Source organism: Oreochromis niloticus, linkage group LG11 (assembly GCF_001858045.2).
Source record: "Oreochromis niloticus isolate F11D_XX linkage group LG11, O_niloticus_UMD_NMBU, whole genome shotgun sequence".
Lineage (NCBI taxonomy): Eukaryota > Metazoa > Chordata > Actinopteri > Cichliformes > Cichlidae > Oreochromis > Oreochromis niloticus.
In genome coordinates this window covers 25,315,901-25,332,404 of record NC_031976.2, presented here as the reverse complement: position 1 = coordinate 25,332,404, position 16,504 = coordinate 25,315,901, and the positions used below count along the sequence as shown (strand labels likewise).

The following is a 16,504-nucleotide window of genomic DNA, read 5'->3' as shown; positions in this document are numbered from 1 at the left end:
TCGAGCCTTTATTCTCAAGTCCAACAGCATTAGGCAGCGTGTCTTTCAGCGGATGCTGGCGTGACACTAAACCATACTCTCCAGGAAGCATCCATTCTAATCATATCCCTCTTCAGCTAGGGCTCTCAAGTGGCAGCACAAAAACAACCCTACGCACCCCTCCCCAAAAAAATACAAGGCCAGGAATGCTCACACACAATTACACACAGAATCGGAGCATGACATGCTCGCGTACAGGTGAGTGTGTCATTGATAAGCAGGCATACTGTGGTACACGATCAGCAGATATTTAACACTTTCTCTTACCTGCATTCATAAAAAATAAATAAATAAACAACAACAAAAAACACAGCCATCCCTGGGATTTGTCCTTGACTGAAGGAGGATATATCATCACTGAGCTATCATCATCCGGGCTCATAATTTCTGGACAGGGTGCCCTGGCCTAGACTCAACAAACAACACACCACAGCTAGCACTTTGGTCATTTTCTTCCAGCACACCATTACCACAACACTGATCCCATTATAAAACAACACAATGCGTCAACGTCCCCAAAGCGAGCCAGTCAGCTACAGTGGAGGCCTCACAAGGCATGTTTAACTCAGTCGAAGCAGACGGCTGCATACTCGGAGTCTCTGTGCTTTGATGCAGAAAGTGTAGCAGTATGAAGGGAGAGATAAGGCACTTCAGAGTGTCAGGCGGAAATCCAGAGACAGATACACAGATAAAGGATCGGTTGTAACATCTGAGGAGATGAGTTTAGGGGTGTCTGTGTGGCATTTTACGCACAAATCTTTAAAGTAACATGCGGCATAATCCTTATCTGAAGACCAGTTTCTAAATGTTTGTAAGAGTATCTGTCTAACTGGTTAGGAGCTTGAATCACTACTCTAAATCACTGGGTTATAATTCTTTTTTGCCTATTTAGATATTTTTACTTCCACTATTTAAAGTCTAGCCTGGTGCAAAATGCCCAAATGGGTAAGCATACACTGGGACAGAAATTATGCTCACGTTGATTTAAAATTTATTGGGAAGCAGCACAAAAAAAGTAGCCTTAAAATATCCAATATTTCCCAGAGCCCTCCTCGGGGTATGCTGGATATATTTTTGCCTGAGCTTTCCTATTTTAATATCTGATTCAGCTGTTTGCACCAGAAATGTATGAGCTTTCCGCCTGAATGCAAAGAAAAAAAAAAAAAAAAAGCATTTCAATCAATTTATTGGTATCTAAGACAAGAATATAACTCCCTGCTTCCTCGGTGTCACCCTAAGGGATAGACTAGACGATGACGTGGAGGATGATGGCAGTAATGACGTGCGTTTGTCTTAGAACACAAACAGACCTGTCCACAGGAGTGGGTTTGCTTGTGAGCTCTCTCTGTGTTTTGCATTTAAAAAGGTGTTGCGTCACCACGGCATTGTCTGGTGGTGAACCTGCTCTTTCTAAAGAAAATCAGGGCAGCAAGGTCAGGGAAGGCTGTGGAGGGTCAGAGGTCAGTGCTTACCCCGCACTTGCTGAGAGCGATATACCACCATCGCTCCCTCACCGAGCGGAAGCTGCGGCCACCCACGCAGCTCAGGACCTCCTCGTTTCCATCCCCTTCCACCTGGGAGGGGAAGAAATGCATGTATTAGTATCCAGAAATGCAGCACATTTTGCCTCACAGAGACACTGAGCTGTCATAGTAGATTTTGGAGCCTGAAATATCAAGATACAAACATATTTCACACCCCAGTGTAGCCTGAAATGTGGCAACAAGATCCAGTAACCGCAACAACAACAGAGTCATGCTGTTAGTCACACATTCTAAAGTAATACACACTTTGTGTTGCTTGGTTAAAAAAAGTGTTAAAGTAAAGAAAGATCTTTGGGAACGTTTCTGTTTGATTGAGATGCATCATTACCAGAGGAAAAATGTAAATAAGTAAAATGTTATGCAAACACATTACTCGCCTTTAGCTTTCACTCCCTCTCGGTTTACTGATTTGCTGTCTTACATTGCAGAAGTGTATACAATAGGAACAAAAAAAATATGCTTAACTGTCGGATGATAAAAGGAGAAAACATCATACTCTGTGAAAGACACACATGCTGTTCAAGAGCTCAGTGGTCAACTTCAAATACAGAAAAGCATCCCTGCACTGGATTTCCAAAGATTTGCTTTGTTTCTCGCTTAGGGACAAGATGCTGTAGAGTGCAACTGTGCGTGTATATATAAATCTGTCTTTGTGTGATGCTCTTACCACACAGCCTGACCAGGTGTAGCGTGTGGTGAGGTTGATGACCTGGTTGTTTTCGGGCCTCAGCACGGCTTCCTTCTGGTAGCAGTTCTGACATCAGCGGACACAGAAAAATCAAAACAAGTTTTTAAAGCCTCTCACGAAGTGCTTTTCAGTAAACCTCAGGACAAGATGTACCCACAGTTGTTGGGCTCCCAGAGAGAGATTTCTCAGTGCACAGAATTCATGGTGACTTTAGTTGAAATCTGATTGAAAATGTGCTTCTGGTCTGTTTGAATGCTGCAAATAAAACTGATGTTTTCTGACTCTTCTGCAGTGGATTTCTGTTCCCTGTCTGACTGTTTGACATTAATGTTAAAAGCTGTGTGAAGTATAAGGGCCGCAGCGTTTGATTTAGAGAATCTGACACGAGAAACTGACTGAAAGCTGAGAAATGATGTGCTGTTTGTAAGTGCACTGAAAATATCTCAACATGATGTCTGTGTGTCACAAGATGTCAGGGAGAAGAAGAATACACCACCAACCAAATTACTTTAGTGCACCAGCCAAGAAATTCACTGTATTTGGGTCATTTTTTTTTTTTTTTTTTTTGCTGTTCTAAACCATTTTAGCACGGAATTTTCCAATATGCCGCAAAACACTTCATAACCTAAATAACTGTTATAGCCATTTCCAACTCTGAAATTCGCCCTAGTTTAAACAACACAACAACACAAGAAACTTTAAAAATCAGATGCTTCATTTCCACACATGCTGCTGGACCACATAGCTTTTACAGCAGACAGATGACAGAGGGTAAATCAAAGGTCAAAAAGTACTTCAAACTGACCGCTTTTGACCATCAAAGCGACAAACACAACATTTCCTACAGTAGATACCTTCCCTCTCGTCACACAGCTTAACTTACAAAGAAAATTACAGCAGCATTTAATAGGATCGTATAAAAAAAATGCAGTTTAACATCAAGACTCTGTGTTTAAATTACAAGAACTGAACATGACAAGAAAAAGTTCTTTTTGAGACTTCATTACGCGCAGGAATGAAGAATTTATCATCCTGAATGCAATTCTGTTTTTCATTTCCACATCAGCGTCAGAACATCACTGCACAGCATACTGTTCTGACCATCCCCCTCATACACACCAACACATCTCCTCATTACTGGCTTCTCTGTGACATGCCAGCTCCATCCTCTTTGTGGAAATGTTTCCCCAGATCTCAGTTGTAAAACAGTGCGAAACGCTGCATTTCAATAAATGGAGTATTTCTGTTTAACACGAACCAAAATATTTAAAAGTTCCCTATTCCCTGTAATACAAGCAGATTTTTATGCAATGTTTAGTTACTATCGTGTAATCAACCAATACACATGTGATGTGTTAAGATATATAGATCTCGATACAGTATATCTTATCACATCACATGGATACAGTCCCAAATTATTACACCACTTTTTTTTAGACCACTTGTCACATAAAAATAAAACATTAATATTTAAAAATTAGTCAAAAAGTTCTTTGAGACTGAAAATTATATTGTTATTTATTAGGCAAATAAACAATATAAGTTCACCTTTTTATGGCCAAATTTGAGCCGGCACGCTGGTCTTTTCTGGGAAGTCAAAAACTAATCAAGCATTAATTAATTAACAGTAAATTTGAAAATGTGTGGATAGTAATAATTATATTTTAGCATTAAAAGTCATTTAATGTAATCTTCTCAATTAGAGAGCTTCTGCATATTGGTGGATTAACCATTACAGAAACATCAAAAAGAGATTTTGGTAATTACCAATTCAATACTGTTAACTTAGGTCAACTGTGGCATAAACCTTGCATTGGGTGGTGGTGTCCTAAAAAAGGACTGTTTCAATGGCTCAGCATTTTTATGCAATCTTTAGTCATTATATTGTAAACAACCAATCAACATTGGATACGATGACTGACAGACAGACAGACATAGATACATACATACATACACATACATATGAGTTTTACTAAATGTGGGGTTGATATGTGCATATAAATACATTTTTCTATCTTTTTGCCTTTTCTCTCAAGCATATTGGATTTTTAAACAAACGGCATTAATACACTAATGAAGTGCAGGCTGTTTGCTTTGAGGGTATTTGAAGCTAAAAGTCTGTTCAGTCAGTGCAAAGGATTTACAGACCATTTAAAGACAGAGCACCAGCCTTTGATCAGTTTCCTAGTATAAAGACAAGGTTATGTTGCTCACCAAAACTGATGTAAATGTGATCAAATTAAGCTCATGAGTATGAACTGTAATCCAATATGTTAGGGAAAAGCACAGGAACAACAAAAAATGTTCTTTAACCAGCCTTTAATGTTGCGTTATTAATCAGAAAGTAGACATTTATATGAAGGAAGCTTGTTCTGTCATTTCAGTTCACACGGAGCTCCCTAGTGTCTTGCTTTGTGTTCACAACTTTGGATTGTACCATACTTGATCACTGCAAGTATCATCAATAATACACGACTGCCTGATAGTAAATAGTGAAAAGGATAGTAAAAAAAACTCCTTTTCTCCCCAGACTGTCAGCTTTTAAAGACAACTTTCCTTTATTCGGAGCAGAGCGAGAAACGTGTGATCCTACGGTTTAAATGTGAAAATTAGCACCAGCGATGACATGTGATTAAGCAAATGGAGCAGCACTTTCCTTTGATAATAGCTTGTCAAAGACATGATGCTGAGGGTGTCGATGTCTCACCTTTTCGGGCCTCTTGTACACAGCTGGCCACTGAGAACTGTCATCAAAGTAGAGCAATATGTTCTGACAGCAACGAGACTGCAAAGAGGAGACAGAGAGAGAAAAGGAGAATGAGAAAGAGATTGCGCTGGGTTGTGGATATCAGAGAGGAGGCAGTGAGACAATATGAGATTTATATGACAAAATTGTTTCCAAAGTCTGCGGGCAAAAGCAGTAAAGCAACGCAAGGGAAAGCAAAGATGGAGTGGATGTACAAAACACTCCAAAGGAAAAAAAAAAAAAAAGACTCCTCCTTTTTCTTTTTTTTTTTGGGCATTAACAAAAGGATGAAGCAGATAAAGCAGGAACAGCCAGAGGAAGAAGGAGAGAAGGAAAAGAGCAGTGGCATCAGTTTTTATTAGGTGGGAAAAAAGATAGAATTAGCCGAGAGGAAAACACTAAACAATTAAAAAAAAATCGTGAAGACAGAGCAGATGATGAATGGAAAAGTAATGTGTAACAGACACACATTAAACTTAACATGAGGCATCCTACCTTTGGGTAGCGAAATCGGAAATCCAACCGCCCAAACTCGGTAAGAAAGCAGAAGCGTGTAAGGAAAACCCAGTCCTGTAAATCAAGAAAAGAAAGAAGCTAAAATGTAAAATAAATTAAAAAATTGATATGATCAAGGTAAAATGAAACTTTTACCAGCAAGCTCATTTTTTCAGCCTGTACAGCAGTTCTCTAAGCTTTTGCCTCATGCTGCGGTCAATATCAGACTGTATTGAGGTTTTGTAGTTAAAAGACCACTAACCATGCAATCTTAGATTGTCCACTATTTTGGATTTTGACATTATAGGATCAAGTTAATAAGCCTCAAGTCACACACATGGGCCCAGACACCAGTCTGCAACCATCTGGCAACCAATGTTTGTGAGGAAAAAATGTGTTTTCCCGAACCGGTTGGTAAAAACCTCATCCATAGTTTGCATGGAGCATGCATCCATAAAAACTGTCCAACTACAATCGCAGCAGTGAAGAAAGTTTGATAAGTGTAACACAAACCGGAAATGGAGACCGTTTGCTTTCAAAATAAAAGCTGCACTTTAGAAAAGCGTTGGCTGCAGTGATGAGGCCATTTTGGAGGCTTCCAGGTCTAAAGATTGAAGCCGGTGGAAGTGCCTTAAACTTGTGCAGAAAAACATTTTGAGCTATGACCTCAGTAAACATTTTCCCGTGGAGTTCATAAATCCAATCACTAGTTTCAACTGTTTCACAATACAACATGGAGCTTGTCTAGCAAATTATGGTCCCCATCATATTATTATCTTTATATGCTAGCTATAAGCTAATTAGCACTAAATACTAAGGCTTATTTTATAGGTATTAGATAAATTAAAATTCTTACTTGTTCATTAGATTAATCTAAAGCAAGTTATCAAAATTCAAAAAGGTAAGGAAAAAGCCTTTTCTCTCTAAAAAGAAAAAAAACTGCAGAGACTAAAGTGGAGATGCACAGCACCACAGCATATCAGCACAAACACCTCATACTAACTGTCAAACACAGTGGTGGAGGTGATGATTTGGGCTTACTGTTCAGCCACAGGAACTGGGCACCTTGCAGTCACTGAGTCATCCATGAACTCCTCCGTATACCAAAGTATTCTAGAGTCAAATGTCAGGCCATCTGTCTGATAGCTAAAGCTTGGCTGAAAGTGGGTTATGAAATAGGACAATGACCCCAAGCACAGCAACAAATCCACAGCAGGATGTCTGAGAAAGAAAAGAATCAAGGTGTTGCAATGGCCCAGTTAGGTCCACACCTAAACTGCATAAAACTGCTGCAGCGTGACCTTAGAGAGATGAGCATAAATGAATGCCCACAAACCTCAATGAATTAAAGCAACGTTGTAAAAAAGGGTGGGCCAAAATTCCTCCACAAGGACTGATAAAGTCAACTCCAGTGGTTGAGTATTTTTTTTAGGTAAAGCTGGAGAATAGATTAGACATTAAAATGTTTCACAAGTTAAAAAACAAAAAACTTTTAGTTGTGTACATTCTCTGGGTAATGCTGATATTGCATCCAAAATGTATTTAAAAGTTTATCCAATAATTACTTGGATATATCAGTAAACGGACCAACCAACAGCCAGACATTAACTTGCCTGAAAGCTACAGCACCAGCTCGGCTAAAGAACAGAGAGACTGCGGGGAAGGAGACATATGGAAGTTAAAGATATAAAAGGAAGGGGAGCCGGAGGGAAGAGAAGAAAGAAAATAAGAGATGGTGAGGACATAAATGGAGCTATAAAGACAAGTAAGAGCAAACACCGGGAAAGCGAGTTATAACAGCAGGGAAGAGTTTAGAAGCATTAAAAGAAAAAAAAAGTAGAAAAGCAGCGAAAAAACCAAGAAGTTGATGGAATAAGAACAAAAAGAAAAGTATAAATGAAAGCGCTAGTGCCAAGAGCATAAACTTCTAGAAAGGGTAAACAGAAAGGGCATTAGGGGGCTGCTGAGCACATTAATAAGAAAGAGAGGTGGAGAGGAAGAAAAAAAGTATTCCTTCTTAATATTATTCAGCCATAAACTTGGCAGCATGAGACCAGATAACAGTGCTGATGGTGTACTTCACTGAGCTTACATAAGGCACTTGCAGCAGTGTGAGGATGGTGGATCAGTCACTGGTGATCTCTCTATACATTGTTCTATACAGCTGTGGGTAGACACACTAGATATGGATCATAGTGCTGAACACAGCACTAACACCACATCACTTATATGTTGTTTACACACGCTTCTCCGCCTGGATGACTGCCCAGTGCGAGCAGGCCCTACTGAGGCAGCCAGAATAAATGAACTGCTTTAAAACTAAAATGAGACATCAAATCCTTAAGAAGTTGTAACAGCTAATCTTGTAAAATTAATACACCAAATGGTAGAAATCTCGTTTGTACAAATGGCATTAGGGGAAAGACTGAGGCTGGATTTATATTTGAAATACTGCAGGTTTGTGGTAAAAGCCTCACAGTCACTAGGGTGTCGCTTGTGATTAACAATATCTTAAGTGCTTTGCTAGCAAAATGACAGACAATGGCCTCTGCAGTTTACAAAAGTAGATGATTAAATTTAGGGTACAGGCCGGGCGTTTCTGACAAAGTCAAAGTATTTCTGGCTCACGTCTGGTGCTGGATGTCATTTTTAAAGGTTTGCACACTGCTGGTATTAGATTAATTTTGATAGTTACACAATACAATACTGTTTATACAATGCATTTGAAATGTAAATAAATAAATCAGTGAGGCAAAATGAGCAATATAACCATAAAATTTGGCTGAGAAAAATTGTGAATTTTGATTTTATACTTAGCACACTAAGATCCCTGGCTCGAGACCAGCAGGAAACTTAACCCTGTCCCAAGTCCGGATAAAGAGGAGGCTTGCATCAGGAAAAGCATCCAGTATAAAAATGCCAAATCAAATATACGGATCTAACATAGTAACCCCATGAGAAATAAGTGAGCAGCCATAAGCAGCTCCGTATTTTCTTTTTACAATTTTCATTTTTGAAATCAAACTACATACAATACAACACATTTTTTGTTAAAAGCACTGAGCTGTACTTACCTACAATTACAGTATTTAATTCCAGCACTAAAACAGTTTCCAGTTTAGCTTCTGTTGTATTTGTGACAAAAAAAAAAAAAACAATACGAAAAAGCTTTAGCACTGATCCACAGATGACGTCAAATGAAGCAAGACTGTTATCTTAAAGATTAGAACAATTTACATGCCGCAATTTACAAGGAGCAGCCAGGCGCTGCTAATCAAATGCACTTAATTAACTGATCATCAGTAAGTGTGACCACCTCTATAAATGCAGATGTTTTGGTTGTTTGATGGTCTGGAGCAGCGGTCCCCAACCTTTTTTGCCTCACGGACCGGTTTATGCCCGACAAGATTTTCACGGGCCGGCCTTTAAGGTGTCGCGGATAAATACAACAAAATAAAACTAGTACCGGTACCGAAAAAAAGAAGATTTATTCATAACACACGTGAAAAAACCCAGGAAAACCGAGTTAACGATAAAAACGATAACAAAATAACGCTGAAAACCGATAAAAACCCTGAAAACCATACATTTGACACCTGAGCCTCAACTCTCGCGGCCTGGTACCAAACAACTCACGGACCGTTACCGGTCCGAGGCCCGGGGATTGGGGACCGCTGGTCTGGAGCATTCAAGCTTGTATTAACAAAATGCTAAAGAGGAAAGTCATCAGCAGTCTTAAAGAAGTAATTGTTGCCGCTCATAAATCTAAGAAGCGTTATAAGGTCATTTCCAAACAATCTGAATTCCACCAACAGTGAGAATGATGGTTCATTAGTGGAAAACATCATTCTTCCCAGGAGTGGATCTCCCAGCAAATCCAACCTAAGATCAGACCATGCAACGCTTAAGGAAACTGCAAAAAACCCAAGTGCTCCATCTCAGACTCTACAGGTCTCAGAAGACTGAACAAGAATGGCTTGTTTTGCCAGCAGAAATCATCTTCTCTCTAAAAAGTACCTGGCAGCACAGTTTAAGTTTGTGAAGTTGCATCTGAACAAAGCATGAGACTTATGGAACAATGTCTTCGGTGAGATGAGACCAAAGTGAACATGTCTGCTCATATTACACACTGCCATGTTTGGTGAAAACCAAACAAAATATCAGAACAAACACCTCACAACAACTGTCAAGCACAATGGTGGAGAGGTGATGATTTGGGCTTACTGTGCAGCCACAGACCCCGGGTTCCTTGAAGTCATTGAGTTAAACATGAACTCCTCTGTGTGCTTAAGTATTCTAGAGCCAAGCTGGAGCTTGATCACAATTGGGTCATGCAAGAGGACAACGACCCCAAACACAGCAGCAAATCTGCTGAAAATCAAAATAATTAAAAAGGTGTTTTCTAGACAAAGTTCAGATTTTCATCATGCTGAGGAGGGACCTTAAGAGAGCTGTGCATAAACAAATGCCCAACAACCAATGAACTCAAACAACCTTATAAAGAAGAGTGAGCCATAATTCCTCAACAATAATGGAAGACTTATCAAGTCATACAGAAAATGGTTGCTTTAAATTACTCCTGTTAAAAGTGGTTCTACAAGCTATATAAGATGCATACGGTAACCTTGACAGCAGGTGTTGCACTATAAGTTTCACAATCCCAGATATTCTCTGAGGTTCTCACCCAAGGAGAGATGCTGCTGGTCTGTTTAATTGACAAGAAACATATAAAAGAAACACACTGTCACATATGTCAAAGAAACGAGGCTCAAAAAGCCTTTCGCAAACTCCCACAAAAATGTATCATGAGATACCAATACGCACATTTGCACATGATGATCATCACATCCTAAAAGCTGCACTAAAGGTTTACAGTAAGTTACAATGAAGTCTGAGGAAATTTGCACTTTAATTTTAACCATACAAGAATTTTGCTATAAAATTACAATTTGTTCTTTTTTCCCAATTAAGACTTGAACTGATGATAAACTTGAAAAGTCATCTTATTTGGCTTTTACCAAAAAAATTCAAAGTTTCCAGTAAAACCAATTCAATCAGAAGTCAAGAAGCCCTACCAACTTTTTTACAACTATTCATTATTATTGCAAGATGCAACTGCACAAAAAGGTATGAATTAATCATTAGTCTACTGTATCAGTGGTTTGTACACATTCATTTCTCCTGAAAATACATCTTTAAACTGTCAAAAGGAACTCCAGTCCATTCGTGCAGCTGCCAGATGGTGGAAATCATGACAGCGTGACACAATGAATGTTTGATTGAAAGCGAGAAGGATAGGAAATCCCGTGAGGGAAAAAAATTAATAAATAAATCACTCGCACGTAGAGCAATTGCAACTAACCACCAGTGCAGATGTCCACCACCTAAACAAAAGAGAAAAAAAAAAAAACAGTGACTTAACAGCAGAAGCTATCTATCTTTTGCTTCCACTGGTCTGTGAACAGGTCTCAGCCTGAGTGTGTAATCTGTCAACAGAAGCTGGCTAATATTAGCTGATTCCAAGTCAGCAAGACAGTTCGCTGAATTGTACAAAATTCACTGATAAGACAATACAGGGTAGGTAAATGCTACTGAAGTGGCAACACTGCTATAAAATTGCAGGGATCATGCTGGGTCCATATGCTGCAAATGGGCTATCAAAAGTGCTTTTCTTTGAAAATACAGAGGACGTAGAGGCTATTTTACTCTATTCTGTCCTCAAAATTTAGGTTCGGCTTGACTTGGTGTGGCCAAAAAGTTAAGTTAGACTTGTATAAGCTATTTACTAACCTAAGGTTGCTGATTGTTATTGAGGCTATGACAATGGAACAGGCACATGCATACAACATATAAGATGATAACTGAATTAACTAATTTAGCTTCACTGGTAAAAGCTCATTTAAACTATAGCATGCTGTGCAGAAAATCACAAAAGATATAGTCCCTGAAATGTGGATAAAATATTTTATTATTGTGCAGTACCAGCACCTATACGAATCGGTAAGTGTGTCCAAACTTCACGCTGATCTCAGAGTTGTGCTTAATATTTACTATCCTTAAAATCAATTGTGCTCCTCAAATGTTAAAAACACACTGATCCAAAACATGAGCACATTTTCTTGCACAGTGCGCGTATCATCCTGTTGCACGTTTCAACCTCTTCAAAGACCGCAGTTTGCCTCTTTCTTATTAAAACAGGCCTTGAGGTTAGTTGTTATGAACTCTTGATCTCCAACCAACCAAGAAAACTCCCCATGCACCATTATACTGTAATTACCTCTGCCCTGCCTTGTCCCTACATAAACAAGCACAGTGATTTCTGTGCTGAGAAATAAAGTGCATCCAGAGCAGCGTAGCATGGCTAGCACCTCCATATATCACAGCAAAACAAAACCGCAGCCATATTTCAGCTACTGCCAGCCAGCTTCAGCCCCTGGAGCCTCTGGGTTATAATTCATGGCAAACTCCAAAAGTCAGTGAAGCCCGAGACTCAAGCCCACCTCCGTGCGTCGTCCTGGGTGACGCTTAAGGCAGTAACCATGACAACCAGGGCAGGAGAGGAAAACACTGACCCAGAGATGAATCCCTGGAGAGAGGAGAGAGGGGTGGTCCAGTTGGGTTATTGAGATAGTGGGGGGTGTAATTTAACTCACCACAGGCCAGGACTGTGAAAGACCCCTTTGTTACACGAACACACACAGAATTACTCGAAAGCATCCGTCACACACTTTACAGCATGCCATGGCCAAAGTGACACATGACTACCCTTCGATAAAGATCACTTAATGCACACACAAACCTCTCTCCTCCCCCATTAGTGCCATAGCAACCACAGCATACCTTCATTTGCAGCTGCCATAGAAACATCAAGCAACACACAATCCTTGTTTTGTTTTTTTGCCGTGCACTTGTCCTTCAATTTCCTGCACAGGTACCCGGGAGTAGAGGACAGGTCCAAACAAAGGGGTTCAATGCGGATTTAAGTTCAACTTAATTGCCAACTCTATCAGCTTCTCGCACCGAAGAGTGCAGTCAGGAATTTCACACACTAATTTCTGGCTCAAGTTCAAATAAGTGAATTACTGATTAATCAAGTGTCAAAAAATGTATCTAAAGGACTCGAGAATAAAACAGAGTTGATGAATTTCCAGTTATCAAGCTCCTACTGAAAATTTCTCATCTCAAATTTGAGCATTGCATCAACTAAACCATCAATGAGTGACCCAGTGTCTACTGGTCATGCATACTGCCATTAAATGCTTAATAGACTTAAAAGACTTCAGTGTTTGCCACATAATTAGATTGCAGTGGGTGCACACTAATGCCCAAGTCCCCTGAACAGACTCAAATTCCACCGTCTTAAACCCCAGGTATTGATGGCAGTTTCTGCTCTGCAGCTTCGTTGAGCCTCAGCTCTCCACCTGCTACACGTTCTGGTGAGAGTTACCCTTCAGCTTACAGCAAATCTCCAGTGCGAAACGGGGACCACAGTTACCAGCTGCATTCCAAGAAGGTGAAGTAGGAGTAGGAGTGTATGATCGTGAGACAAGCAAGCTGAGCAACTTCAAGGACTGCCATAACAGCAACCTGGTCAGCCGGCAATGAAACAGGAGACACGACTACCTGATCACCTGCAACTGAACTTTCACAATAAGAGCAAATGGGATTGATTATGTTTTTATTTTGGATAGATAAAAGGAAAAAGGCTAATTTGCCTTTATTGGGCAACTGTTAATAGACCTGGATGGTTCCCCCAAGTCTATGTGTGGGAAACAGATAAAGTAGCGGAGCCAAACACAAAATAAAACACAGTACATAGTCAAAAATTATGTGAACTGCTGAACAAAGCCCATTGACATCCAGTCATCACATCTATATGGGTTTGAGAACAAAGATTCCTGAGCCATAGGCATAAGTATATCACTAGAAAAGTCACTATTCTTGTAGAAAGTCTTTACTCAAGTTTTCTGAACCTGGCTGCAGGGATTTGGTTCTTTTCTGCCGCAGTAGCATTACTGAGGTCAGGCAATGATGTCAGCGATAAGGCCCGGCTTGCAATTGGCAATCCACTTCATCCCGAAAGGTGTTTGATGGGTCTGAGCATTCTGTGCACACCAGTCAAGTATTTCCTCAACACACTCAGAGAGCCCTGTCTATGGACCTGCCTTTGTGTATATGGTATTATCACGCTGAAGCAGAAAATGTGGCTCCAGCGTTGGATGCAAAAGAATAAATATCATTGGTATAGCAGGTAATTATTCTAATTACTGGAGCAGTTAAACCAGTTTAACTACATTTTTCAGTAGCTTGCTAGCAGATCAACTACTTCCATGTGTGCTTTTAGATTTCAGTAGTTAAGTTACATGCAAATTGTAATTTGTGTGTTGTTTACTAATAACACCATAAATCTGGGGGATTTTTACTATATATTACTGAACCCCTGCTGACCACCCATATTTAACACAAACTCTAGATGTGCTAGAGTTTGTGTTAAATATGTTAAATATTACATTGCTTGTAATTTGTTCTTATGAAAAGTCCACAAGTGCTGAGATGAAATGTTTTAGGGACAGATTTAGGTCTCAGGATGATTCTAGGAAGTTGGACAGTAAGCTCACCTGTAACTAGCACATATTAGGTTCCAGTTATACTCATTATTAGTACTGATTCATTACATCTATTAAAACATCACCAGTGAAGTTGCCTGGCTTATTAATCATGCTATGTCCAATACCCCCAAGTGTCTAGGGGCAGGGGTCTGACTGACATGCACTTTATGCAGAGTCAAGGATGAAATTTTTCTGTGAATAGTGCGGTATTCATTTATTAGCAATTTATTTATAATTTTTTTTAATGAAGTTATGTTTCCTATTTAACTTTCCCGGCACTGCAATTCCACAGTGGATGCTTTAAATCAAGCAGCTAACAGAGTCTAACTGAGCCATGACAACATCAGCAAGCTTGTATATTGTTGGATGGATGCAAAGACAATTCAACACAGGTGTTGAGCAATTCCACAAACGTTAACAACTAAGTTCCCACTAGTTATTCCACCAGTGTGTGTGTGTGTGTGTGTGTGTGTGTGTGTGTGTGTGTGTGTGTGTGTATCAGTGAAGTCCAGAAAAGACAATGAGCCCGGGAGAACAGCAACAGTGGATGAGGTGTCTACCTTAATCCCCTTTTAGTCTTCCTATTTCCCCAAGGCCGCTGCATTGTGATGCAGAGTCACTCAACCACCTTCCAGAGTGTGTGTGCATTGTTGCACCTGTACGTGTGTGTATGTACGCCCATTAATCAAGTGCGATGCCTTGATGCAGTATCTGGTCAATTCAGCCTCTCGCAGTCTTATTCTTTCCTCCTTTCTTTCTCCCTCCCTCACACTTTGTCCTTTCATCTCAGTAGCTTTCTATCTTTTTTCTCTTTCTCACCAAAAACCCTGTTTGCTTGCTAAGCCTCATTAACAATTAATTACCAATCAGCTAGTCAAGTCACCCCTGGCCCGCTGGGCTTCTCAATGATTCATTAGTCAGGGTTACACAATGCTGCAACGCATTAAACACACTCACGCACAGGCACACATGCAAACACACTCAGCTCTCTTTTTTGTCTTTTTGGGGAGGTTCAGTGAGCACACGCAGGGTTTCCAGACATACAAACACACGTACACGTCAAACCCAGCTTATGAGCACATGAAACACCCACTCACACACATATGGCACCTGTATCTGATCACAATGTCCTCATTAAAAAGAGATAAAGGAAAACTGATTGAGTTGTGGACTAGATAATACTACCCACACAGGGTTCCCAAAACTTACTTCAAAGTCAAGCTAAAGGACTTTTAAGTGACTCTTAAAAGTCTTGCTGGGTGAATTTCAAGAGTTCAAAACTGGCATGTTTTAAGATAAGACACGGCATTAATTAAAGTAAGACATCACATATGAGGCGTTTTACTTCATGATCCTATTAAACCAAGAAATCCTGGCAAAATCCCTCATTTCAGATCTGCTGCTTTTATCAACCCAGACACAGCCTCAGTGTTATGTGATGTGAGGTGCTGATTTTTAGGACGGGGAAAGGCCCAATGGGCAGCAGTATGCTGGTGAACATGGTGTTAGATTTTTCATTTAGAAACACAAGTTTCAAGGCCATTTGTTGATTTTCAAAAGGCAACCGTTTGAAGACTTTCTTTATAAAACCACACATTTTAATTAACTGTGAAGAACACAAACATTTAAACCTGCTCATGGACATTTTTATTTAATAATCTGTATTCAGTACTGAATCCTCAAGCCCGCCCCCTCTTAATGCCCCAATAGTTGTCAGAAAACTAGGACTAAATGATTAATTTACTGATTTTCAAATTACAATTTTGATCTTGATAAGAGTCCACTGTTTTTAAAATTGCAGTTAAATACTCAAAAAGTTTCTAATCAAGCAAGTTTGACCCAGCAACCGCTCCATTTATTTTCCTTTAATAACAACACTTCTCTACAAATCAATTTACAGTGTTTTTCAGCTACTTCACAACTGCTGTAGACAAATTTACTTTGATTAACTGCAATTAAATGACCCTTAATAAACTGAAATCTATAATTCTTTGTTCTATCTGTAAGTCAAACAATGAAAAGTTCCAGCTGTTTTAAAAGTCTGAATAATGGTGCAAAACAACTGGAAACATTAGCAACCATATTTACCAGCATACCTCAGCTCAATGGGCTTTTTCCCCATTGTAAAATCAACACCCAGCATCCTGGGGAAAAACACAAAGGAGTCATTTTTACAGCTCACTAACCAAGTTTATTCACTTTTTCAAACTGGATTGCAATATGTGCCTGGATGCTGTCAGTAACAGGCATTTCATTCATGGCAAGACAAAATACAAGATTTCTGAGCATTTAATATTTCTCAGCTTGAGACCAAATGTATCTCCTTTTAGTACTTAAAACACCAAAGCTAAAGGCGGGCACTTAAACTTTCACGGTTCAACAG

At 39.6% G+C, this 16,504-nt stretch overlaps 1 protein-coding gene across 1 annotated transcript in view; it reads right to left on the bottom strand.

Moving 5' to 3' along the window:
* Positions 1-16,504, bottom strand: part of tmem145 (transmembrane protein 145) — a 40,738-nt gene that overhangs the window by 21,119 nt on the left and 3,115 nt on the right. The window contains exons 2-5 of the mRNA XM_005463933.4: positions 5,513-5,587; positions 4,979-5,056; positions 2,251-2,337; positions 1,512-1,613 (exon numbers count right to left, since the gene is read on the bottom strand). Coding sequence (XP_005463990.1) covers positions 1,512-1,613; positions 2,251-2,337; positions 4,979-5,056; positions 5,513-5,587 — 342 coding nt within the window. The remainder of the gene's footprint in view (positions 1-1,511; positions 1,614-2,250; positions 2,338-4,978; positions 5,057-5,512; positions 5,588-16,504) is intronic.